Source organism: Paralichthys olivaceus, chromosome 3, assembly GCF_024713975.1.
Source record: "Paralichthys olivaceus isolate ysfri-2021 chromosome 3, ASM2471397v2, whole genome shotgun sequence".
Taxonomy (NCBI): domain Eukaryota; kingdom Metazoa; phylum Chordata; class Actinopteri; order Pleuronectiformes; family Paralichthyidae; genus Paralichthys; species Paralichthys olivaceus.
The window spans coordinates 22,228,893-22,254,590 of NC_091095.1; the positions used below are offsets into that span (position 1 = coordinate 22,228,893).

The 25,698-nt window shown below is 41.1% G+C and overlaps 2 protein-coding genes across 5 annotated transcripts in view; one reads left to right on the top strand and one right to left on the bottom strand.

Annotated features, from left to right (window-relative positions):
• farp2 (FERM, RhoGEF and pleckstrin domain protein 2) overlaps nucleotides 1-3,003 on the bottom strand; it is a 31,037-nt gene extending 28,034 nt beyond the window's left edge. For all 4 annotated transcript variants that reach the window (XM_069522526.1, XM_020080997.2, XM_069522527.1 and 1 more), the window contains exons 1-2: nucleotides 2,865-3,003; nucleotides 2,025-2,257 (exon numbers count right to left, since the gene is read on the bottom strand). In XM_069522526.1, the coding sequence (XP_069378627.1) occupies nucleotides 2,025-2,225 (201 nt within the window). In that variant the 5' untranslated portion in view covers nucleotides 2,226-2,257; nucleotides 2,865-3,003. The remainder of the gene's footprint in view (nucleotides 1-2,024; nucleotides 2,258-2,864) is intronic.
• Nucleotides 3,004-7,129: 4,126 nt separating this feature from the next.
• Nucleotides 7,130-25,479, top strand: hdlbpa (high density lipoprotein binding protein a). Its single transcript, XM_020080943.2, has 28 exons — nucleotides 7,130-7,269; nucleotides 9,371-9,442; nucleotides 13,363-13,477; nucleotides 13,573-13,739; nucleotides 16,116-16,331; nucleotides 16,439-16,645; nucleotides 16,739-16,954; nucleotides 17,070-17,276; nucleotides 17,367-17,474; nucleotides 17,580-17,684; nucleotides 17,772-17,850; nucleotides 17,959-18,098; nucleotides 18,176-18,280; nucleotides 18,361-18,474; nucleotides 18,605-18,691; nucleotides 18,780-18,911; nucleotides 19,006-19,224; nucleotides 19,748-19,969; nucleotides 20,072-20,290; nucleotides 20,405-20,543; nucleotides 20,638-20,789; nucleotides 21,418-21,522; nucleotides 21,611-21,745; nucleotides 22,011-22,154; nucleotides 22,440-22,619; nucleotides 23,417-23,533; nucleotides 23,831-23,971; nucleotides 24,064-25,479. Exons 3-28 carry the CDS (start codon nucleotides 13,402-13,404, stop codon nucleotides 24,151-24,153), a joined length of 3,822 nt encoding a protein of 1,273 aa, XP_019936502.1. The 5' UTR covers nucleotides 7,130-7,269; nucleotides 9,371-9,442; nucleotides 13,363-13,401; the 3' UTR covers nucleotides 24,154-25,479.
• Nucleotides 25,480-25,698: the final 219 nt, after the last annotated feature.

Consider the following 25,698-nt stretch of genomic DNA (forward strand, 5'->3'; position numbering starts at 1 on the left):
GTTTCATTCATTTTGTGAATGTGGTGAAACAGACACAAAACTGAGAATGATACAGCACACTGGCAGCTCCTTTTAATGTGAAAATTTGACCTAGTGGAGCGGATGTACAACTCTGTAGCTATTCTTTATACAGGCATAAATACCCACCCCCCACCCCCAAGCCCACGACTCCTCAGACTGAATGAACAGAAATATTAAGCAATGTCTGGGCAGCGGTGAACAACGGAGCCTCTGAGAGGACATCTTGTTCTTGGCAAACGGCAGTCTGCTTGACAACAGGATTGCCATTCCAGTTTTGCAGCCATGTATTTCTGTCTGCCATCTCCTATCAACAACACGTTCAGAGCTTACATTCAACTCTCAATACACAAAGACCAAAATTATCCAAAAACTGGCGAAATGAATCTTTAAAAGTTTATTTACCTCCAGACGGAGCAGCGCACAGACCCACTTCTGACCAAATTAAAACATGTCTGTCTCATTCAATTAGATTAAGACTAGGAGACAACATATGGTGCATAAGATTATGAAATGTCTGCCTCAGCAGTGCCCCTACACTTCTGCCTGAACCATTATTGTTGTGGCTACACATGGATTTAGTATGAAGTAATGAAAAAACATTAAGCTATTCTGACACTTTTAGCTGCCAGGTTCAGTTATATTACACTGCAAATGTACTATTCAAAGCCTCCAAAGACAGCGGCGTGGTTGTTTGGTCACAGTGGAGACTCTACTTTTATATGTATTCCCTCCACAGAGAGGAAGGAAACTTGCTCTGATAGTGGCTTCCTTATTGCTTCCTATTTGCCTTCTTGATAACTCCTGTAGAGTGGGGAAGCACTTACAGTGCTAATCTCAAGATTTGATCAAACCAAACTTTAAAAGAGATCAACTTCTCTATGAAGTAATTACCTCCTCCTCCTCCGAGGTTATGTTTTCATCTGCGTTTGTTTTATAGTTAGCAGGATTACACAAAAACTGCTCAACCTATTTCCATGAAATGTTGTAGGTGGGTCAATAACCAAGGATTAAATGTAGGTGTGCATCCAGATCAGAGGGCAGATCCAGAAATGTTAATTTCTTTAACATTTTTCTTGATTTCTTAGAGAATAATTCATGGATATTGATGAAAAAAATTTGGGAACTGATATGAAAGATCTATTTAATTTTTCATAAGGGGGACAGTTGGGCCTTGGTGGAGGTATGCAGTCTGCAGAGTGTCATTCTTGTCACAACTGGTACAATTCTTGGCTACAAACTCACTCATGTTCATCTGTGTCTCATGATTTCAACATTTCAGAGTACCAATTTAACACCGAAATATACCCTCTCACTTAAACTCAAACAGCCACATTTTAATACCGGACATCAGTATTAGCACTGTGCCGTTGCTTGCTTTTGTCGCTGAAATGACAACAACTAGAAAGTTTCAATTTTGTCAAAGATGTGCAACCTGCCAAAAAAAAGTCCAAGGAAATTGTAATTTCTTGGTGCTGATTATTAAGATGCAACATCCATGAAGGGAAACCTCAGCCGTGTATAATTTGTCCGTTGCATGCTCAGTTGAAAACAATGCACCTTGAAATTCACAGTTTAATAATTCAAACTAAATAACAATGCACAAGGACACAAACTTACACAACAACTCTGGTTAACCAAATGGTTAATGTGAGCATATTCAGGTATTCATATTTAAGGCCTGGATGGTCTTATGTTGGTCACCATTAGGACACAGGAAAGAAAACAGGCGTTGAGCAGAAATCAAAGCCAAGATATATTTCAAAAGTGCCCTGGTGAGTTACACTAAGTTGGCCGAATAAGAAGACTTAAGGAGGAAGGGATTTTAGCGCCAAAGCCATGTGGCAGCTGTCACCAATCCAAGCCACACGCAAACAGGGTAGCCTGGGACTGCAAGGTAAGATATAGCCTGCTGTGTATCAAACCTCAGACTTAGCAGCAGTGTAAATCAAAGAGGATTTAGGGGAAAAACACAATGAGGCTGTGCAGCACTTCGAGACACTTACATCTACTTCAAAGAAGTCCTGAGACTCGTCCAGGGCCTGCACACGGATCTGTGGTCCTCGCCCATGGCTTTTGCTCGCAGTGACCATGTTGGCACTGAGGCTTTGGCCCGGCTCCAAGGTGCTGATACCGGCGTTGAACTGGGCCCCCAGCCTTGTGCCGGGGGTCTGCAGGGCCCGGTATGAACCTTCTATGTCCCCCATCCCTGCTCACAGCAGCTGCCCCCAAATCATTCCTGCAAACACACACAGAAACACAATGAAAACAAGCAGGTCAAACGCGGAGAAACATTTGTGGCTGGAATGATTTAAATAAACTCATGTTTTGTCATGAGTCACAGCTGAGTGCTGCAGGGTGACTTCAGGGGATTTAACAGTTCTCTTCCCAGAAAAGGGATGTCTCCGCTGTGCGAGGCTGTTTATGGACATGTGAGGCTCATTCAATAAACACCAAGTCGACACATCTGAGCGCAAGAGCCTCAATTCAGCGGAGCTGCATTCAGAACGACAACAGTTGCAAACTTTAAACTACGAGACGACCTCAGGAAACGCACAACGCAAGAAATGCGCGTATACGTTGCCTGTGGGCCTTAAGTGGGTCAGTGGACTTGTTGCACTCTGCAACATTCACCGCAAGAGAAGTACACGCAGCGACATTCACGGACTGCGCAGAACTCGCATGAAGTTTCTGGCGAAGTGTGGATACTGGTTTACCGACGAGAAGCGAACTTATAACAACGACCGACACCGAGAACACTTTTCTCTCCGTTAAAAAAAAACAACCCACACGGTCGCAGAGTTGGTGAATATGACACAATGCACCGACAAGAGTTTTTCACTCACCGTTTCGCCCGCGTGGAAACTAAACGCTAGAAGTTAGTGAGACAGAGAAGGACTCGGCTCCTCCGGCCATGGTCGTCGAGCGTCGTCAACAGGAGTGCGCTCGCACTGCTCCGTGATTGGCTGCGGCAGTCCCCTGCGCCCCCTGCCATTGGCTGAAATGTGTGCGAGGATTGTCGGCTGCAGGAGCGAAGATTTACCTCCTTTACTTTAAATAGCTCCGATGGATGAGGAGCGAACTGGGTGTAGAGTCGTGGCGCTCCTGCTGGGCCCCGTGTAAAGGGCTTTGGAAAACAGTGTGCAGTCCGCGGAACACCCAGAGGAAATGAAATGCGTCTTTTTCCACCATTAGCTTGGTGTGATCTCACCTGCAAAGATTTAAATCAAGCTGATTTTACTCGAGTTTGGCCCAAATGTGGACCCGTAGACAATATCTAATTCCCACTGAAACATTGCAAACAACACACAATGAGTGCTATATTTCTATGAACACTTTAGATAATAAGGCGTCGCGCCACCATGCCTGCAATCTATCTAAGTCTGTCGTTGCATCAGAGCTGGATTCAGTGAGTCATGATGAATTTGATGGACTTTCACTGGGGTCCATTGTTAAGCAGCAGCATTTGAATGATGAGTGTCAAACAGAGCTGAGATCTCTTATTGCGGGGGAGCGCCCCCTACTGGTGTTGTCAGAACAAGGAACAAGGCTGATATTGATTCCCTATAGAAAATCAGGTCCATGTATTTTCATCAGCCATCTGTTTATCACCACTAATGAAACTGATTGATATGTGCCACCATGTAGCAAAGGTCTGTATTTTGTTGCATATAAAACATGAACCTTATTTTTTTACAGCTGATCCTTGTTTTGTTTGAATATATATTTTGAAAAACAAACCGGTATATTCACCATAAGAAAATATGCTGTTATGCAGGCTTTTAAGTATTATGAAAATGTGACTATAAGTAACCTTATAGATGTGTGTTACAATGCAAAAAGATGTAGGCCACAAAATTATATATAATCATTTCAGGTCATTTTGTTCTGCAAAATATTTGGAAATAAATAATCTTCTTGTATTCCACATGTGATCAGTGTTTTGGATTTGCATTAGGAGGAGTTTTCTTTCCTGATACTGTATGAGATCAAAATGGTTGGTTTTTGAGGTGTGCAGCTTGTGCTGTATGAAATGTATCATAATAACCATATGATAAGAACTGGCTACCTCTCTAAAATAGTTTTTAAAAGTGATCATAAGTAAGATATGGGAGAGTATTTAGTTGAATATATCTGCTGTTGAGGATTTTGTTAATCCTCTTCTATCCAGTGTCACTGTACTGTTGCCGCCCTATAACCTTGGTTATCTTTCATTAATGCCTTTGCTGGGCTCTCTCTTGCTGGTCGTCATGATTCAGAGACGACACATGCTGTCTCAGTTGTGAAGGAGATTAGTGAAGCATCTTAAACCATTTGAGGTGTTTTCTAATAGGCCACATAAGCCCTGCCAGATTCAAGAGAAATTAGGGATGACTTTGCCAACACAATTTCTTTGAATTTTTCTCCATCACAATAAATGAAAATCCCATGAATACAAGCCACAGACAAAGTATCTAATTGTATATTAAGGGAATAAACATTCTGCACTTCTGAGGAATAAATAGATGTGATCAATCCACAATGTTTTAATATACTTTTTAAATGCTGCCGTCATAAAACTTGTGATTCATGTAATGTAGACGGATATCATTACACTTGGGTCCTTACTATGTTTCTCTCTGGAGCTTTAAATCTCATCTCATGGATCTCATCAACTTTCAAACTGACTCAAACTGATGATGAGGCAAGCTTGGCAACTTCTTGCCAAATAGATTTAATTTAACTTAAAAAAATTGTTTGCAGGAGTCTAAAGAATGTTGGCGTATGAACATCTCCTCTTCTAAACAAGAAGTGATGTGTTTGTTACAGCCCTCTTTTGTGTTACATATACTAAAACAGTCAGTTTTACAGAGTTAACAGCTTTTATATCGGATCAATATATCAATAAGATCAATACAAAGGTGGGGCCTGTGCATCTTATTTGTTTGCAGACAGAGCTGAGTCATGATTGGTATTTGTATTTGCATCCTGATCAAGGTTTTTTTTAATTTCACAATCAGCCTCCTGCTTCAGGACAACAAATACAAATTGTGTCACTTTAAAAAAACTCAGGGACATGGCTTATATCATTTCTATATTTAATGCACAAATGACTCAGCAGTGGCCCTGCAGATGATCGTGAAATGTCAAAACTTTTTTACAATGAAATTACTATGTTATAAGAAGGAAATCCATGTGGATTAGCAGCAATAAAGGAGCTGAACTGCTAAATCATAAATTCACTGATAAATTACTTTGTCAACATTTACTCTTCTTTGTTTCTCAGCAGTCCACTCATAGTAAACTATGGCCTCTGCAGCCCTTTGCTGTGTGTCCAGCAACAACCAGCAGAGGAATGAACAGAATCTTAGAATGCGTAGCCTCTCTTTAGTTGTTTTGGAGAGGAAGAATTTCTGCACAAATTAGTTTTGTCCTCAAAGAAAACTGCGACACCGTTTGCCACGTGTGTGTCATTTCTGGTGATTCATAACAAAACGTGTGCATGGATTGAAATGGATGCAGTGGAGGAGAACTGGCATGGGGGCATCTTTTGTTATCTCTTGCTGAAGAAAACTAAATTTTACCACCTCCCTGTTTTTGGGGATATAAAAACTGTTCTTTCATTTTATTTCAGACTTGTGGGTCCAAATCAGTCTAAAAATAAATAAATTACAGCACTGTACATAATCACCCTTTACAAGTACATAGGGATTAAAACACATACAGACATTGGCTCTGGTGCTTCTTATAACAGTTACTTACTGTTGTTTCTGTTAAGGCCATTATTATCACGTTTTTTGAGTCAGTCAAAGGTACAGTGTGTAGAATTTTGTGATATCTAGTGTTGACGTTTCATGTTGCAGCTGAACACCCCTCACCTCACCCTCTCATTCTAAACATGAAAAGAAACTGTGGAAGCCTTTAATTGTCATAAAACTCAAACGGTGTTTAGATTGTCCAGTCTGGGCTAATGTAAAAACATGGCGGCCTCCGTAGAGAGGACCCCCTCGATGTAAATATAAAGTATTTAAATATAAAGGGTCTTTTCTGGGGTAAAGAAAACGACAATTCATACAGTTTAGATGAAATGAACTCGTGAAAACATCATGAGGATTATTCTACATTAAATTTCTGCCAAAAGATTCCTTTCACCTGAATCTTACACACTGGACCTTTAATCTGAACATGAAATAATGCAAATAAAATCTCAGTAGATCTTTAAAATGTGGGGAGATTGCTAGTCACAAATATGTGGCCTGCACTTGTCCATCTTGGAGGTTTGAGAAAAAATGCATCATTGTATGCCACCTGAAGCTTTTTCAGTTTCGCATGACCACAAGTGTGCTGTGTAAAATGGAGTCATCTCTAAAAAGTACTATTTTTACATCATGTGAACACATAGAAAGTTTGCATACAGTCCACAGCTACTGCTCATCGTCATCATCATATCAATCACCCCTCATGCTGTAACCCTCATATTTAACTGTGTTCACTTCATTTAAAGGGTCAGTGTGTAGAATTTTGTGATATCTAGTGTTGAAATTGCATGTTGCTGCTGAACACCCCTCACCTCACCCTCTCCTTCCAAACATGAAAAAGAACCTGTGGTAGCCTTTAATTATCATAAAAACTCAAAAGGTATTTAGTTTGTCCAGTCTGGACTAATGTAAAAAACATGACGGCCTCCATAGAGAGGACCAACTCGATGTATATATAAAGTATTTGAATATAAAGGCTCTTTTCTGGGGTAAAGAAAACTACAATTCATACAATTTAGATGAAATGAACTAGTGAAAACATCAGGAGGATTATTCTACAATACATTTCTGCCAATAGATCCCTTTCACCTAAATCTTACACACTGGACCTTCAAGACTTGGTAAAGCAAAGAGGGATGATGGCAAATGTGGGGTCTGATCCTCTTTGGTTCCAGAAATCATGACAACAATCTTTTAAGAGTTAAACGCATCATTCTCAGTCTGTCCTTACTTTAGTCCAACTTTACAGTTCCTGGGATTCATATTATTGGATATCCCTGCTCCATGACTTCCACGGGCAGAGACTGGTGGAAGTTGAGAAGTTACACAAGTGTGTGTGTCAGTGTTGGAGAAGAAAAGAAGTTATTTGTAACCGGACTCTGTGACGTGACGTCGGAGGATGTGATTGGTGGGCGGCTCTGGTATATATCCGTCAGCCTTCAATCCCACCTTCTCGCCAGTGGAATTTAATCTCAGCTCCTGCACCTTCAGGGCAGACGAGAACATAAACTAAGTGAGTACTTTACGGTTTCCTCCTCAACACGACTCTATTCTCTCGTCGTGACTTCTGCATTTCGTTAGCCTGGCGGTGCGGTGACTTGTTGTGGGCTCAGCCAGTCGGGGAAGCTCTCGGTGTGTTCTGGCCCTGACGCCGTGTCATTTCTCCCCTGCTCAGCTGTATGCCTACGTGGACTTAGCGAGCTAGTAAGAACCTACTGTAATGCATGCTAGCGTTAGCTCGCTAGCTAAGGCTCCGGTTCAACTTGTACTTTTCGCTGCTGGCGTGGGGCTAATGCACGCACTAAATGGCCGCAGACTCAAGTGTGCGCCTGAGCTAATTCCACGGTTTTACGTTTCTTCCCGCTGTTAGCTTAACGCCACTAGCTGGCTAAAGGTGCAGCTGAAAGTTGTGTGCAGGCTCTGTTCGAGTGAGCCGAGCTACCCATTAGCCGAGGAGCTACGTGTCACAGTCGCACAGTCAAAGTTTTTAGCAAGTTTGCTAGCTAGCTAGAGGTGTGGAGCTGGCGATCCACGCCACAGTGGTTTTTACAACTGGATATCCTACTTTTGCTAAGAGACACACACGTTCACTAAACCCCCTCCGTTATTTGACCATCTGTCAGTCCAGAAAACCCTTAGTTCGCCTCGATCTCTGTGCAATTTAATGGTGGCTCGGCGTTAGCTAACATCACGGGAGCTAGCATGGGTTGTAATGAAATGTGTCGTTGGCAACTGTGAGCTGGTTAATTTGATATCACGTTAGCGAGCACTCACACTAACCGGGGATTTACCTCGGTAATCTGGGATTTGGGTCTAACCTTACATGTGCTCTGAGGCTGACATGCTGCCGCTAACGTTAATGAACAACTTCTACTAGCTAGACGAGCTCGTCAGCGTTCACGAGTGAGCAGCTCTATACCATGACGGATCTCTAAAGGTCAATAATATGACAGTGTGTTGTAATATCTCCTAAAGATTGTAGTCGTCTGTGTGGTTCGGGGTTTTTTTTGTTGGGAGCTGATGACTAATGTAGTTTTTCGTCACCAGATCGAAGACGCAATTGCACCATGACATGGTAGTAAATGCAAATCAACTTGGCATTAGTGTATTTTAGATGACACGTCTCATTTAAGCCATGGATTCACTCTTTATAAACTGGCTGCTGAACAGACAATCTGTCACCAGCTGCTCATACTGGTAAAAGAAATGGGATCTTTGTTGTCTAGACAAACTACTTTACCAAAAACTACAAGTGGGGTCAGACTGGATATGGGAAAGGATGCCAAACAGTTTGTATGCTCTTATCAAACAGACTGGGCTGGGCGTTTATAAAAACATTACTGAAGACACACCTCAGTGGAAACCTTGATCCATATGAGCATTCTTGGCGGAAATTGGTGATGCCATTTGGCAAACTGGTAAAATGAATGCAGATGTTCTCACCACTTGTACAAACCTTCATGCCATATCATACTACACAGGCTTTTAATGGCCCACCCTTTTAATAATAATAATGATGAATTGTGGAATACCCTTTTTAACTGGTACAGTCAAACCTGCACCATTACAGCCTGTCGTTTTGTATGACAAGGCAGTGTCCAATTATAGAAGCCAGATGCTTGTCAAGGAGAATGACTGTCCACACGATTGAACCTAAGTAATGTGCTTCTTGGCATCAACTTTATCTGAACACCTAATTTTCCAGATGGTTTCGGCTGTTTGAGGTGGCAGTAATTTGGCACCACTTTCTCTATTGATCTCGCTAAGACCTTGACTATCAAAAGTATACAAGTTAGGCCTCAACAATGGCCTCATTCAGATTGAAGTTAGATTTATTTTTTGCAGTCTAATACCTCAATTTTCCATTTGATTAAGTGTTATTTATTTATAAAGAAATCCTTTATTTGCAAGTCATTAACAATCAATCATTCTTTTATAAATAGAATATTGCTTAAACATTACTTTACAATTGTGCAGATAGTATAATATCAGGATATTTTTACTTTACGCACATGTAACTTTGTTGCATCAAATCTAGTTAGTCCCTTAAATACTCTTGTGTTTTCTTTCTTAGAAACAAACTTATTAAGTGTTCCTTTTTCTTCTGTCTTCAGGCAAAAGCTGGCAGGCTGACGGGAACTTGCATCTTTACAGGACGGATTATCTGGTAACTGACCATTTTGCTGGTAAGTAATAACTTGTACTCTGATACTGTCTGTAAGCAACGTAACAAATCAAATTTCAAGCATTTTGTTTATCAGAAGTCAAGTGTGATTCTGCCCACCCAAACCACCGCAAGTTTCTAAAAATGTTACGACAAATGATTGCTTTAAGCTGTATATATTATCTGAATCAGATAGATTTTACATTTTAACCAACATTCCTTTAATAGCTACATGAATAAGATGACTGTTTGAATAAATACTTGAGGCACAAAAATAGATAGAACTTCTAGAGCAGCTACCTCCACCAAGACACATTATTTTCAATCAAGCTGCACCAAATGTATACAGTCGTAGATATCAGTAAAAGTATGCCTGACTTTTTCATCAGGGTCCATGTATTATTCCCTGGGAAATTGATGAAGGGGTTAAAAAATGCAATGTGAAAAGAGAAACAAAATCCTGGCCCCGCAAAATTGCATGGGTTCTTCCCTGACCTATATCATGTCATTTCACTAAGTTTTGTGGTAATCCATCCAGTAGTGTCTGTGTAATGCTGCAAACATTTAAACCAATACCAATTGGAATATACATTTTAAAAGGAGGTAATAAAATGCTAATAAAACATCTTATTGGTGCTGATGAACTAACCAATTGGTTGACCTCTACATGATAGCATTTGAACTGTGGCCAACAGAACTCCAAAGCGGGTTGAAAAAGATATCTCGAACACAGGGATAAAAAAAAAAACTTTAAAGTGTCCCACTGTGTTTTCTGGATGTTGAACTTGAAAAAAAAAAACCTCTGATGTATTTTAAACCCATTGTCTTAAGTTTTCTTTTAAGGATTTTCTTTAAGTAAGCAAATTGTTCTTAAGACTTATAGATTTCCATCATACTACACTTGACTTTCCTCCAATGTTCCCCCAGTATTTATCCAAGCTAAAGCAGGCAAAAGGAAAGGTCATTTTGTTAAGCCCTTACCGTTCAGTCTCATAATACACCTGGTCTATTTTAGAGGAAAACACACTCACATACAATAATCCTCGTTCATCACACAAACTGTAATTCACTATTGAGTGTTGCAAAACCTTTTCTTTGACTTAAAGTGACTAATTGAATCTAATGTTCTCTGTAAGCCATTAAGTTAGCAACTATAACTACATGTATACAACTAAATACTGTCATAACAAACGTATCAGACAAACTAAGGACAATGTCCAAACAGTACGCTCCAGACATTTTCTGGAATTGGTCTTTCACACAGCAGGAGATGGTCCAGATCAGATGCATTCACAAAAACAGCAACATTTCCGCAACATTCAGGAGTGACACCTGGGTGGGTTAGGGCATGCAGGAGGCACGGTATGATGTATAAGTTCTGCTGTTTAAGGCATAGTGGTTTTGTTAACAGGACATTGAAGATGGTGGGAGAAGAAGCTGACTAAGTTGTATTGTGTGATTGTTTTTGCGTTGATAATCATACTACAAGGATTTCAAAGTGTCTGCCAAATCCTTTTTCTTGGTGCATGGCACCTCTTCCATTCGTCTTTCAGTGCAGCAACGGTCTGCAAATGGTAATGAGCACTGGGCAGAGCAGCCTTATATTTATGAAACCTGACAAGTAAGAGGCCACTGAAAGTTTGCTGTAATGTGCATGGTGGGTGGCCTGCTAACCTGACAATTGTCCTGTTGAAGCTTTTTAGTTGATTTCCTTCAATTGCCTACTCTATGAAAAACCTGAAATATCAACTAATTTTCTGTGACATCTGGGAGTTGTATCCCCATGTTTTGAGATAAATCCTGGCATGCCTCTGGGCCAAATCCACCTTGAAACAATTCATATTTATCTTCCCTTGTTGGCCAGGAAGAAGAGCAATGACTCCTGATGATATATTCAGTTTCATCCTGGAAAGCGAAGTGGAATGCAGCACTAATTATTTTATATCCCCATTTGCAGAGTGAAAATATTGTTCATGGACCTCAATCAACAATTCCAGATTTTGATATAATTCAGCAAAACAAAATAACTGTACAGTCTCCTTTTATACATGTCTTAGAGAAGATAATTAGCTTTGTGGTGTCTTTCTTGGAAGTGATTATTTGGTTCAAAGATCCGACACAGGTCATTTGAGTTTTCTGTCAGTGGATTTTTTTTTTTTTTTGTTGCTTTAATCCTATCCTGTGTGGACATGGAGAGGGGTCAGTGAGGTAAAATCCTCTTAACCCTGGAGCCTACTCACCTGGCTTCATTTCTTAGAATAGCACTGAGAGGGTTGAACACAAGTCAGACTGGTTTCTTGCAGAAAGAAAGCATGTACTGTAGCCCTGCCCTCACCATTATTTTCTTAGTGGTGCAAAGGCATGATCTCTTCACTTACCACTGACAGTCACAGGGGATTTGACAAGAAGTGTGATTATTCTGTGAGAAAAACAGCCATTGTGATAATAGTTGATTAGATTATCGTGAAAACCCCAAAGTCCACCAATGATAAGCTTGTGTGCCATGTGACACTTGAAGACTATTTGCTTTTTGAACCTTTCAAACTAGGGCCCCCTTTATGTCGTTCAAGCTATCACCCTGTTCATTCCTGGTACTAACATCCATCTCAGGTGATCTGATCAGACACACTTAGCCGGCATTCAAAATCCACATTTGAAGCTGGTCTGGGACACATTGAAGGATTTCCTACTCAACTGACGTCCTCTGATCTGCTACAGGTTCCTCATGAACCAAAAGTATTTTTACACTTCTCAGCTTTTCCCATACTCAGAATTTTTTTCTAGACAACATCTTTTATTTATTTTTTTAACAATTCAAAATATATTACAAAGTATATTCTAATTTAAGTGTTGAACTTTGACCAGTGCATTGATTTGTTCACCTCCTCCTTAATATCTCTCACATTAACATACTATCAATGGACCTGTCTGTCGCCATCAGACTGGCCTAAAACCACAATGGTATAACCTGTGTGTTTTTGTCTACATACAATGGGGGAGTGAGATCTGATCACAAGTGGTCACTCAAAGCAAATGTGGAGACACTTTCTAACACTAAGAACTAACTGATTAACTGTCCATTTGTGGTCAGATAACCCAAGATGCATTTTAATGCTGGTTATGAACAGGGCTCAAGGCATGTTCCATCCAAAAGTACTTTGTACTTTTTGAAGGAAACAAAATGTTCACAGAAAACAATTATTCACCTGCGTTTCCATCATGGTTTAAAGAATAGGGGAGACACTGGGCAAAATAGCCTGCTCATGTATGAAAACCAACACCACAACAAGCTGTTCCACTTCAGACCACCAGGCTGCAGTAATGCAAAACACCAAACAACAACAATGATGCTTAATTCAATACCAAACTAATAGTAGGGAAACTTGATTTTATTAGGTTTTGTGGAGATTGACCAGCTCACAAAAAAAACTGGCTAAATTCAAGACATTATCTCAACACATTGATATGTAACACCATAATACAAATAATAGTTATAATGGAAAGTTTACTGATTATTTAATATTATGTTGCTAGACTGACACTCAACATTCATCACCCTGTGAAATTTCTTTTTCTTTTTCTGTCACATGCCCTGTACTAACAAAAAAAAACGACAGGCAGTAGTTTGGCATTGATGAAGTACCTGAAATCTTATAGATTGATTTTCAAAGCCCTAAAATTTATTTCGTTATTTCTCTGATATTGCATTTAACAAATTACAGAACAATCATAGTCTGTTTAGAAAGTACACCCCATGGTATTGTACTAAGAGTAAACTCTCCAAAACCTGGCTCTCAAATCATCAGAACTGCTCTAACTTTATAAATCTCTGTTCATATTGGACTTCATGCATATTAAGAAGCTGATTTTAAAAAAAGTGATCGTTTCGGGCTTTTGTACATGTTATGCTGTCTTGGCTAATGCTGTAATCTTTTCTTTTAGTGGCACACTCGGACTCCGTGTTAACGTGGGATTTTGACCATGAGCTCAGTCGCTGTACTTACGCAGGAAAGCTTCAATGAGCACCGCAGTGGGCTCTTGACAGAGCAGAGTGGTGGTAAGTGTTTTTGCTGCTCCGCTTGATTTGTAAAACACAAACAGAAGAATTATCAGTAGATCCATTCCTGTGTTCTTCTTAATGTCTGTGTTCAGCTGCTGGGGCAGGACCCAATGCTGGAGAGGAGGAGGAGGCCCTTCCTACCTACAAGGATGCCTTCCCACCTCTGCCTGAGAAGGCGGCCTCACCTGAGGGGACCCAGGAAACTTCCAACGCATGGACTTCCAAGATTCGTCCTCTTAAGTCCTCTATTATCACCCAGGTATATTTTTAAAAATAAAAAAAAAAGGTTGCTGGTCATTGTGTGTAGAAGTGTTAAGATTCCTGTTAGTATTTGTGTTTTTAATTACATTTTCAGCATACTCTCACGTCTCCCCTCTTCCACTTACCATTTAGTGCTCTCCTTCCTTTCCCACAAAGCCTTTCTCTTTGTCTCAGAACATGCATTACTAAAGTACAAACCGTACAAAACAATAGCTCTTCCCTGTAGGAAAAAAGCGTTGCCTTGGTGATGGAGAAATTAATAAACTGACTCTGTTTTGATAAATGATTTCTCCCTGAGGTGTTGAAGGGAACTTGATGACCTGTATATCCACACAGTGCGTTCAGTTTCCCTGGCTGATCAAACCTCTGCTCAATAGGACATGGCCATATTAGGAATTATGTGAGAACAATCTACTGTTGCATGCATAGATTTATTCAAGAAAATAAAACTCTAAGATGAGTATTTTATATGAACATGCCTTTGTTGAGCCTCGGCTCAGTCTTGAATGTTAAGTCAGCAAATCTAAAACTAGCCACCGAACAGAACTGATCAGTTTCAGCTTTTCAACAAAAAACCCTTTGACTTTTTAATAACAAGAAAAGCACAGGAACTGTGAGGGAAAGCTTGCAGGTTGAAGGAATACATTTTTTTTCTTCTGGAGACTGATGTCTTAAACAGAAGTATTTATTCTCAATACTCGATTTATCAGGGAGAACAGGGAAACCTTAACCCACAAAATTACTCGATGCATACCAAGTGAAAAATAATTTTACTGAATTAACAAAATAGACCTAAAGCATAAAAACAATCCATAACAGACACAACTAATAACATTATCAATGGATCAGTTACACCAAGTTTCCCAGTTAGCCATGGCAGTGAACACAGTGCAAGGGCTGCAGAACTGAGTCATTTGAATTTGACGCAGTCTGTTAATGTAAGTAAGTCCTCCTATGCCTCTCTATGATATTTCTACTCTACGATCTTTTTCATGGGAACAGAATGTACAGCGGTATTATACTGCTTCAGTTGTTCCCAACTTCTTGTTTTTTGCAAGAAAAATCTGAGAACTGACAAGATGAATATAAGTAAATGTTTGATGTCAAATCTTTCTTTTTAATCTTAGATGTGTTAAACTGTTTAACACTGAAGCCAGATTCAACAAAAACAACACAACACGCAGTATGCCAGTCCTGTTGCCTGTATCGAAAATGTAGCCTCAATTCCACTCATTTGCATTTTTCAGAGAGATGTTTTAGGTCTCACTTAACAGCAAACAGGCAGTGAAAGACTTTACTTAAACCACATCCAGTCACCTCGGTTTCTCATAACAATGAAACAAGAGCGGGAGGAGCCCGGGTGAAAACTCTTCCTCATGAATTGCTGCTGAATCTGTAAATCAAGTCGGTCCGGACCAAGCTCCTTTATCCCCCCCCTTTTTTTTTTCTTGTTGGGTGTTTTTGTAAAGAAATGCCCGGATTTACCGCGGTTTCATTCGAAGACGACCTAACTCAGTGATGTTGGGCGTACCTGAGACGACGTTGAGTAATAACCAGTTACATTAGATCAACGTAAATCAATAAAAGTGGAAGTGTCTGGGGCACAACAGACCGCGTCCCGTGGAAATCTGCAACAACTAATTAAAGAGTAGCCTCGGTCCTGTGGTTGCCAAAAGTTTCAGGACCCACGTTTACATCCATTTGGCCGGCGCCCCACACTGGAAAGTTATTATGAATTTAGACAGAAATTAATTAATTCAATTAAATAAATTAAATACAATTTGAAAAAAACTTATATTGAATGCTCAGTTGCTTAAGGTCTACCAGGAGTATTGTACGAGTAAAATATTATAACATAATTATGTTTAATGTTTTTATACAGGCTTTTTTGTACCAGTGTATTGGAGGGGGCGCCCCGGCGTCCTGTGTTAAACAGCCACCACTGATCTATATATTTCTTTTTTTGGGAGATTGAGATAAATTGAAAATGAGGTGGGGGCAGAATAGGGCTGGGCGATATGGCCCAGAAATTCAGAAAAATCTGATAAAAGTGGGTATTGACGATTATCACATTGTATGTCACATTATTTATTTTCTTTTTATTGCCCAGCTACAGGACCACACATTGTTTTTACTCATGCTACTTTAAAACCTACTTGGCTAGTTCAACCTCTTAGGGTCCATCACCTTGTCCCTGTGTACTTCTATTATTATAGACATGTTTGCTCACTTTCTTGTGAAAATATTACACACATTCCTTTAAGTAGTTTAGAGTTTGTTGCAACCAAACTACATAGTTTCACCAGGTCTTGCTGTTTTTTTAAAGTATTTTGTGCACCAGTTCACAACAAAAATGTCTTTCTATGTGAACTAGGTTTTCCATGTGCCGCTAGAGGAGCGCAAGTACAAGGACATTAACCAGTTTGGAGAAGGAGACCAAGCGAAGGTCTGTGTGGACATCATGCACAAGACTGGAGCCCACCTGGAACTCTCCTTGGCAAAAGATCAGGGTCTCTCCATCATGGTTTCTGGAAAGCTGGATGCCGTGATGAAGGCCCGTAAGGAGATTGTGTCCCGACTGCAGACTCAGGTCAAGAAATCTATAGTATATTTGTTGATATATAACAATTCATGACATGATGGTTTTATCAAAAGTGAAAAGACAGGAGTAGCAATTGTACATTATAACCCTAACAGGCTTCAGCTACTGTCGCCATCCCGAGGGAGCACCATCGGTTTGTCATCGGTAAAAATGGGGAGAAGCTTCAGGAGCTAGAACTCAAGACCGCCACCAAAATCCAAATCCCACGACCTGACGACCCCAGCAACCAGATCAAGATCTCTGGTACCAAGGAGGGCCTGGAGAAGGCAAAGCATGAGATCCTGCTGATCTCTGCTGAGCAGGTAACATTGGGTTTTGAACATGGATGCACTCAATTTCTATTTACTCCATTTCTTTTATCTGTATTTTCAAATATTCCCTCTTTACCTCTTCAGGATAAGCGTGCTGTGGAGAGGGTGAACATTGACAAGGTTTACCACCCATTCATCACCGGTGCCTACAGTAAAGTTGTAGGTGAGATGATGCAAGAGACCGGCGCCCGCATCAATGTTCCCCCTCCAAGTGTGAACAAGACGGAGATTGTCATCACTGGGGAAAAGGAGCAGGTGGCCCTTGCTGTGGCTATGATCAAGAGGGTTTATGAAGATAAGGTATGCTAACATTTTGGGAAATTATTATTAGGGAAAGTTTTGCGTTGTTACACTGATATACTCTTCTGTGGTTAAATGTTACAAGTCACTAGTCAACTCTTATTTTTAATTGCAGAAGAGGAATGCCACCACTATTGCAGTGGAAGTGAAGAAGTCTCAGCATAAGTATGTGATCGGCCCCAAGGGAAACACCCTCCAGGAGATCCTGGAAAAAACTGGCGTGTCAGTTGAAATCCCACCTTCTGACAGCAGCTCAGAAACTGTCATCCTTCGTGGAGAGCCTGACCGTCTAGGTCAGGCTCTCACTGAAGTTTATGCCAAGGTAGAAATAGCTTCTGATGACCACAGATACAGCTAAGTGTTAGTTTATTGTTGGTTTAAAGTCACTAAAGGCGTACATTTCCTTTCACAGGCAAACAGCTACACTGTTTCCTCGGTGTCAGCTCCTTCTTGGCTTCATCGCTTCATTATTGGCAAGAAGGGGCAAAACTTGGCCAAGATTACCCAACAAATGCCCAAGGTCTGTTGAATGATTGATTCTTTAATTATAGAGATTTAGAAAACACTTTTTTTAATTTTTTAATTTTACTTCATTTAACTTTTTCCCCCTGTGTTTTGTATACAGGTGCACATTGAGTTCACTGAGGGAGAAGATAAGATCACCCTGGAGGGTCCCACCAAAGACGTGCAGATGGTGCAGAGTCAGATTGAAGCCATTGTAACAGATTTGGTGAGTATTGCCTGTTCTTCTAATCTCAGGTGCTATAAGGTTTTAAAGGATGAATTTAATTGACATTTTGATATTTTTGTTTAACAGGTGAGCCGTATGGACTATACAGAGATCAGCGTGGACCCCAAATTTCACAGACACCTCATTGGAAAGGGAGGTGTTAACAGTAAGTACAGATTTACTGCCAAAAGACTGCTGTACTAACTTGTGAACAGTGCAACAAAAACTGTATAGACAACCTTCTTAAAATACCTATTTACTGACTTGTTTATAGTCAACCGCATCAAAGAGCTGCACAAGGTGACTGTCCGCATTCCCCCTGATAATGAGAAGAGCAACCTGATCCGTATTGAGGGGGATCCCCAGGGTGTACAAGAAGCCAAGAAGGAGCTGCTGGAGCTTGCGTCACGCATGGTTAGTACAAGCTTCAGAGTCAAGATGCTGATAGTTTGATCTACTGGTAGGTTTTCTAAAGACACGGTCTCTTGCAGGAGAACGAGCGTACAAAGGACCTGATCATTGAACAGCGTTTTCACAGAGCCATCATCGGCCAAAAAGGAGAGAAGATAAAAGAAGTGCGCGACAAATTCCCTGAAGTGAGTCAGAACCTATAGTTGTTTGTTGGTATATGCTGTTGGTTTGTACTTGTATAACTCTTCGGTCTTCTGGGTTCCAGGTCATCATCAATTTCCCCGACCCAGCACAGAAAAGTGACATCGTTCAACTTAGAGGCCCCCGAAATGAAGTGGAAAAATGCTCCAAGTTCATGCAGAAGATAGTGGCTGAAATGGTAATTGGTATTTTTGTTTGTTTCTCTATACTGTTGTTGGGATACTATGTTGAAATATCTAAATGGACTTACTATGGACACCATATTAAACTGTCCTTGAGTGTTGACCATCTGTAATTCCTTTATTCAGGTGGAGAACAGCTTCTCTGTCTCAGTCCCCATTTTCAAGCAGTTCCACAGAAACATCATTGGAAAAGGAGGATCAAACATCAAGAAGGTAGTGTATATAAATTATATAAAGTGTTTAAGCTGCTGAGTCAATCTGGCAAAGTTTGGTTTGGTAATGATTTTCTCCTCCTTTCTAGATTCGTGAGGAAACCAACACAAAAATTGACCTGCCTGCTGAGAACAGCAACTCTGAGATGATCGTCATCACTGGGAAGAAGGCAAACTGTGAGGCTGCACGGAGTCGCATATTGGCCATTCAGAAGGAGCTGGTGAGCACACATGTGGAACTAAGTGTCTCTGATGCTTTGGCAGATTGATTAAAATCTAGTACATTTGCATTATTTAATGTGTCACGGTTTTCAGGCGAACATCACGGAGATTGAAGTTTCCATCCCCTCCAAGCTGCACAACTCCTTGATCGGGTCTAAGGGCCGTTTGGTGCGCTCGATCATGGAGGAGTGTGGTGGTGTTCACATCCACTTTCCCACTGAGGGCTCCGGGATTGATAAGGTCACCATCCGAGGCCCTGTGGAGGAGGTGGAGAAAGCCAAGCAGCAACTGCTTGGCTTGGCAGAGGAGAAGGTTTGTATGAATGTTTAATAAAAAGCTGAACTACTCTTGACCCTGCTAAACTGGCAGCTATTAGAGGGAGGGATGGGGGGGGCGGTGCAAAGAATTGCTTCTGTGCTGTGCCTTATTGGTTGTACATTACCACATACTGCGAGCCTGTTTAGTTTTCTTTGTGCTGTCAGAACAAAAACACAGTTTGTGCACAGCTGCTGCCAAAAATAAGAGGTGGGAAATTTATTTTTGACTGCTGTAGTTTTCTTTTAAATAACTTACTAACACAAAGACATGGCACAAGATTGGGAACTAGACTTACCCACACCAACATCATGTGCAACAACGAAATAAAAATGGAGGGGAAAGAAAAGGAAAGTTGTAATAAAAATGAAGAGGGTTAAAGTGTTTGGCTTAAATTGTTTTGGGTTTGAGTTGATTGGAGCCAATAAGAGCGTCTTAAACAAGTGTTTACTTGTATGATTTTGCAGTTAACTTGTAATAAATATTTTGTGGAGTTGAGTTTGTAAATGTTTTTCTTCAGCAAACAAAGAGCCATACAGCTGAGTTGCGTGCAAAGCCGGAATACCACAAGTTCCTCATCGGGAAAGGTGGTGGAAACATCCGTAAGGTTCGCGACAGCACTGGGGCCAGGATCATATTCCCCACCGCAGAGGACAAAGATCAGGAGCTCATCACTGTGGTTGGCACTGAAGAAGCTGTGCGGGATGCCCAGAGAGAGCTGGAGGAACTCATCAAGAGTTTGGTATGTTTCTGAATGACTTTTGAACCAACCAGGACAAGCTTACCCAAGGCCTGGTTTTCTTAAAATGTCAGAATCCTAAATATATTTACTAATCTTTTACAGGACAACGTCGTTGAGGATACGATGAGCGTTGACCCCAAGCACCATCGCTACTTTGTGGCTCGTCGTGGCCAAGTCCTTAGGGACCTTGCTGACGAGTATGGTGGCGTGATGGTGAGCTTCCCCCGCACGGGTTCTCAGAGTGAAAAGGTCACCCTCAAAGGAGCCAAAGAATGTGTGGAGGCAGCCAAGAAGCGCATGCAGGAGATTGTTGAGGACTTGGTTAGTAGATACTGTTGTTTCTCTAAAATGGCTTTTGGTTGTATGTGTTTTATTAGTTGTTTTTTTTTTAACTCTTCTTTTTGGAATGTAACTGATTCTGTTTTTGTTTTCTAGGATGCTCAGGTGACGATTGAGTGTGTGATAACTCAGAAGTTCCACCGCTCCATCATGGGTCCCAAGGGCTCACGGATCCAGCAGATCACCAGAGATCACAATGTACAGATTAAGTTCCCAGACCGTGAGGACCCACAAGGTAAAAGCACGATCAGTGTCAGCTCGTCTGTATTGAGTCCTTGAGTTACATTTCTTTTCCATATCAAACTTTGTGGGCTTAATTTGTTTTTTAGCTGCTCCTCCTGCAGAGGCTCCTATTCAAGAGAACGGAGAAGCTAACGGAGAAGTGAAGGAGCCTGTCGATCCAAACGCACCCAAAAAGTGTGACGTGATTGTGATTTCTGGCCGCAAAGAGCGGTGCGACGCTGCCGTGGAAGCACTGAAGGTCAGTGTTCATCACTTGATTTTTGTTTTACTCATTAAGTCCTAAGGTTCCCATTAACACTGCACTTTAAAATCTAAGTGTTGTTTGAAATCAACCACCTAAAACCTGATTTTCAGAAGAGCTGTCAGGATAACCTTAATTTCTTATTTTGACAGCTGAAGCAGGCTTTCAATGTAAATATTGCCTTTGCTCTAAACTTTGAGCATTAAAATCAAACAGACAATAAAGCTGGTGAACTTGCAGTAACCCCCCCTCTCCACTTTTTTCTACTTAAATATGTCTCTTACTGACTAAGCCTTGCCTTGGTCAGCAGGAACATCTCCCGGGTCTGTATCTCCATTGTTATTTTCATCATTGTTTTATCTTCTTCAATAGCTCGCCTCACATCGTCAGCCATTGTCTAAGACACCACGTTAAAAACAGTTTTGCTGGCTTAGAGCAGTAACAAACAAAGTAACTACATTTCCCATAATGAATTTCCTATTCCGTATTTCAGCAAATCAGTGTATTTCATCAGTTGCATGTCTTAAATGATGACATCACACTGTTCCTCCAGCTGTAACAGGAAACACACACAAATGTCACACAAATGTTCTGCTTTGTTAATTAAACTGTCGTCTTCCCTCAGGCCTTGGTTCCTGTCACCATTGAGGTGGAAGTGCCTTTTGAGCTTCATCGATACATCATAGGACAGAAAGGAAGTGGAATTCGTAAGATGATGGATGAATTTGAGGTGTGTCTTGTTGAGTTTGTGTCCACACATGGATGCACCAGATTTGTATTTGCTTGTTATATGGGCTGACCTCTCTGTCTGCCTCTAGGTTAATATTCAAGTGCCTGCTCCTGAGCAGCAGTCTGATAAAATCGCCATCACTGGCTTGGCCAATCACCTTGACCGCGCCAAAGATGGCCTCTTGGAGCGCGTCAAAGAGCTGCAGGCCGAACAAGAGGATCGGGTGAGTATTGTGTGAACTACTCCGAAGCGTCTGTGGTGCAGTGTTGATGATTCACATGCTGATGTGAGGCTACTATCTCTAAGATTATTTTAAGGGCACCCTTATGATAACACTGAACGAAGAAGAAGCTTAATTATTAACTTTTCCCTTGTCAGGTGACATCCAGTTTGGGTAGATGTTGAAAAAAAAGTAGGAAAAAAAAAAGTCAAGGTCAAACTTAAAAGAATTCTAATCCAGAGTATTGTTTCCCTCCAATCCTCTGCAGGCACTCAGGAGCTTCAAGCTGACCATCACTGTGGACCCCAAGTATCACCCAAAAATTATCGGCCGCAAGGGGGCCATTATTACAAACATCCGCACTGAGCATGATGTTAACATCCAGTTCCCAGAGAAGAATGATGAAAATCAGGTATTGTGTCTCTAATGTGTTTTCTAAGACACTTTTCGTTCATTACAAATAAAAATCAGGGAGAGTGTGAATGCTACATACTGCACCAGCACAGCAGGTGGTGCTAAATTATCATTTCCTACATGGCAAGACCACGTGTGAATACTGATTTCCATTTTAAATATTATGTTGGGTGGTCTTTTTTTTTTTACTGTTTTGGCCATGTGCTTATCATAAGTAAACTGACTCCATGTCAGATGTACATGGTTTGTTGTTAATGTTTAGTTGTCTGCTATCTCTCCACAGGATCAGATTACTATTACAGGGTATGAGCACAAAGCCATAGCTGCACGGGACGCCATCAAGAGGATTGTGGACGAGCTGGAAGAGATGATCTCTGAAGACATCACCTTGGACAGCAGGGTCCATGCTCGCATTATTGGCGCCCGTGGCAAAGGCATCCGCAAGATCATGGATGAGTTTAAGGTGAGGATGGAAAACACAGTCAGTTTTTTTTTTTTTTAAAGAAGCTGAACAAAAAAGCCAGAAGCTTTGTCATTACAAAAGCCTAGTTTATGCTTCTGCGTCACGTCGACGCCGTACCTCCGCCTTCGACGTGACGCAGTCTTTGAGCATTCGAAGTTCTGCAACGTGTTGCTCTGCAATTCACCGCCATACCACTAGGGGGGTGTGGCTGTGTGTTTGTGTGGTTTCGGGGTTATAGCCGAATCCTTGCTTTTTCTTCCGATCACAGTAAACAACAGTAAACAACGGCGACCGAGGTGGAGCAGCTGTATTTGGAGTTGGAGCTCATCAATATTGAAGAACAAATGCTTATATTGCAAATGTTGAAGCGCAGGCGACGACGAAGAAAGACCGGAAAATGCAACTGCTGGAACTTACGTTCTGAGCAGACCAATCACAGCGCTTGCGGTCCGCGTCAACAGGCTACGGCGTAGGGGTCTGCGTCGACGCGACGCAGAAGCATAAACTAGGCTTAATGGCTTTTAAGCACATTCTTATCTGGGACATCAGGTATCTACTTAGCAACATAAAGGGTCCATTGTTTATTAAGTTCAACTTTATTAAAAGCTTACTGTGATGGATCAGATTGTGCCCCTGAGAGCAATATAAATGTGTTTTTTAAAGAAAATAAGTTCATCTTTAGTGTGCTCCACTTGTTCCAATCTTTAAGTCATCAGAGTTTAAGTAATGTAGTGTCACTTTGGAAAAAGTGTTTGACATGTTTGGCATCCATCTTCTTTTTTTGTTGTTTGTTGTAGGTTGATCTCAGGTTTCCCCAGAGTGGAGCTACCGACCCGAACCTTGTGACAGTCACAGGTCGCCCTGAGCTTGTGGATGAAGCCATCGACCATCTCCTTAACCTGGAGGAGGAATATGTAAGCTTTCCTGTGCATGACTGTCCCCCCGAAGATAAAATAGATTATGTTTATATAGCACTTGTTAAAAGAAAGTTACAAAGTGTTGTGATACACAATAATTACAAACCACTAAAATACATACAGTATAACTAAATATGTCAAATGATAAAACAGTCCAAATAAAGTAAAGATCAGGGAAATTGGGAATTAAAAGCAGCTGTCTATAAGATATATATATACATATGTATTTGGGTAATTTATGAAATGTCTGTAATGTTTTCCAATTTGCTGAAGTTTTTCATGCTTCTTTTTCAGTTGGCAGATGTTGCGGAGAATGAGGCAAAGATGACTTTCATGAGGCCTCCAGGGGGTAGCGCTGCTGCCATGGATGAACATCGTGGCCCATCCAAAGGCTTTGTGGTGAGGGAGGCTCCCTGGACCACTGGCAACGAGAAGGTGAGTGTTTCCCCACAAGGCTGGTACTGTTTGAAAATAAAATTGGTCACACCTCCCTCCTCTTAATCCCTGTTCTCCCCCACTGCTTTCAGGCCCCTGATATGACCAGCTCTGAAGATTTCCCAAGCTTTGGAGCCCCAGTGGCGACCAAGACCTCACCCTGGGGACCCAAGCGCTTCTAAGCCGCGCTGCTACAAATGGGCCTGAACTTAACCGGACACAATCTTCCCCGTCATTGTTCCCCTCTTGACCTGGACTGACTGCTGACCCTGAAAGTCTTCAGTTCTGAGAGTGTCATCCTTCTCTGTCTACTTATCCTGGTCTGCCCTTGCAGATTCATCAGTCTAAAAGTGCTTTCAGATACTGTAATTGACTTGTGAGCTTCGTATCTGCATTAAAATCGTGTTTAAAAGAAAAAAACATTTGACAAATGGCGCGGTTTAGTCTCCATAGTTTGTAAAAGACTGACATTTAAATGTTGGTTGGACCTGATATTTCATTGTGGTTTGATCTATTATACCAAATTCAACGGTGGCCAGACATCAGTTTATTTTGTTGAGCTGCCCTTATCTTAGTTGCCTTCGCAGGGTGGGGAAAAGGGATTGAATAACTGCTGGTGACTTGATGCTTGACCCACAAGGTGCCAGACAATTCAGTAACCTACCTACCTACATACCCCCCCTCCTGCTTTAATAATGTAGCTGAGTGAAACTTAAGCCCTCAAGCACACTGTAATGGTCGTCTTCTGTCACAACTCTCCATTTGCTTGTTAACTGTGCTTCTGTGATTATGGTCAAGTAGTGGCACGTACCTTGTAGCCTTATGAATTGATGAACTTTACTACGGGGTGGGCGGGGGAGCGGTATCAGCCACTGCAGAACGGCACCAACTTAAACTGCCAGATGCTTGGAGACCGTACCAGAACTAAAATTCTTACAACACTAGGTCTAGGGCTCCAACGCATCGAACCTCACACTTTTACTGTTGAACGAACTACAAAAGAAAATAACTGTGTTTGTGTGCAAAACAGCAGACCACCATGTGCCAACTATCTGTTTAGTGATGTCTCGTGTAACTCATCCTCTGTATTGGGTCAGTGTCCAGTCCCTTTGTCTTCCAGTTGCTATGCAGATTGTTCTGTTAAATAGCAATGGCCCTTTTTTATCAGCCTTACAACTAGAATGATACAAACCAAGTAGAGATGATGTGCAGGTGTTTTTTGTTTTTTTTGTTTTTTTTAATGAGTAACTGGAAGGGGACGTTTATTGTTCCTCTGAAGGTTCTTGGAACAAACCCCCCCCCCACCCAGTTGTGGTAACTACATGAACTTTGCTTGAGTGCAGATTTAGCTTGCTAGCTGCTAACCCAACACCTAGCATCAGCCTACCTTGGTTTATATCATCCTAGTATTGAATGAAAGATTATGCAAATACCATTGAAGTGAACGGTTATGGATGACACTGGAAAAGAAATTGTCCAAAAAAAATCCAATAAAAATTGAAAACCTTTGTTTTGCGTCACTATCTTTTATTAACAGAAGAGATACTCATTTAGTCCAGGAATATAATTCACAACTAAACACAATCACAAAAGTGGCTTAAAGTGGCACATTTGAAGGGGGACACCTCAACTTTTGAACATATAAAAAATATAAATTGAATATTGCCAGTGCATTATGAAGTCAATCCATGCAGTATCTTATCCTTTGAGGGTTAAGAAGGGAGATG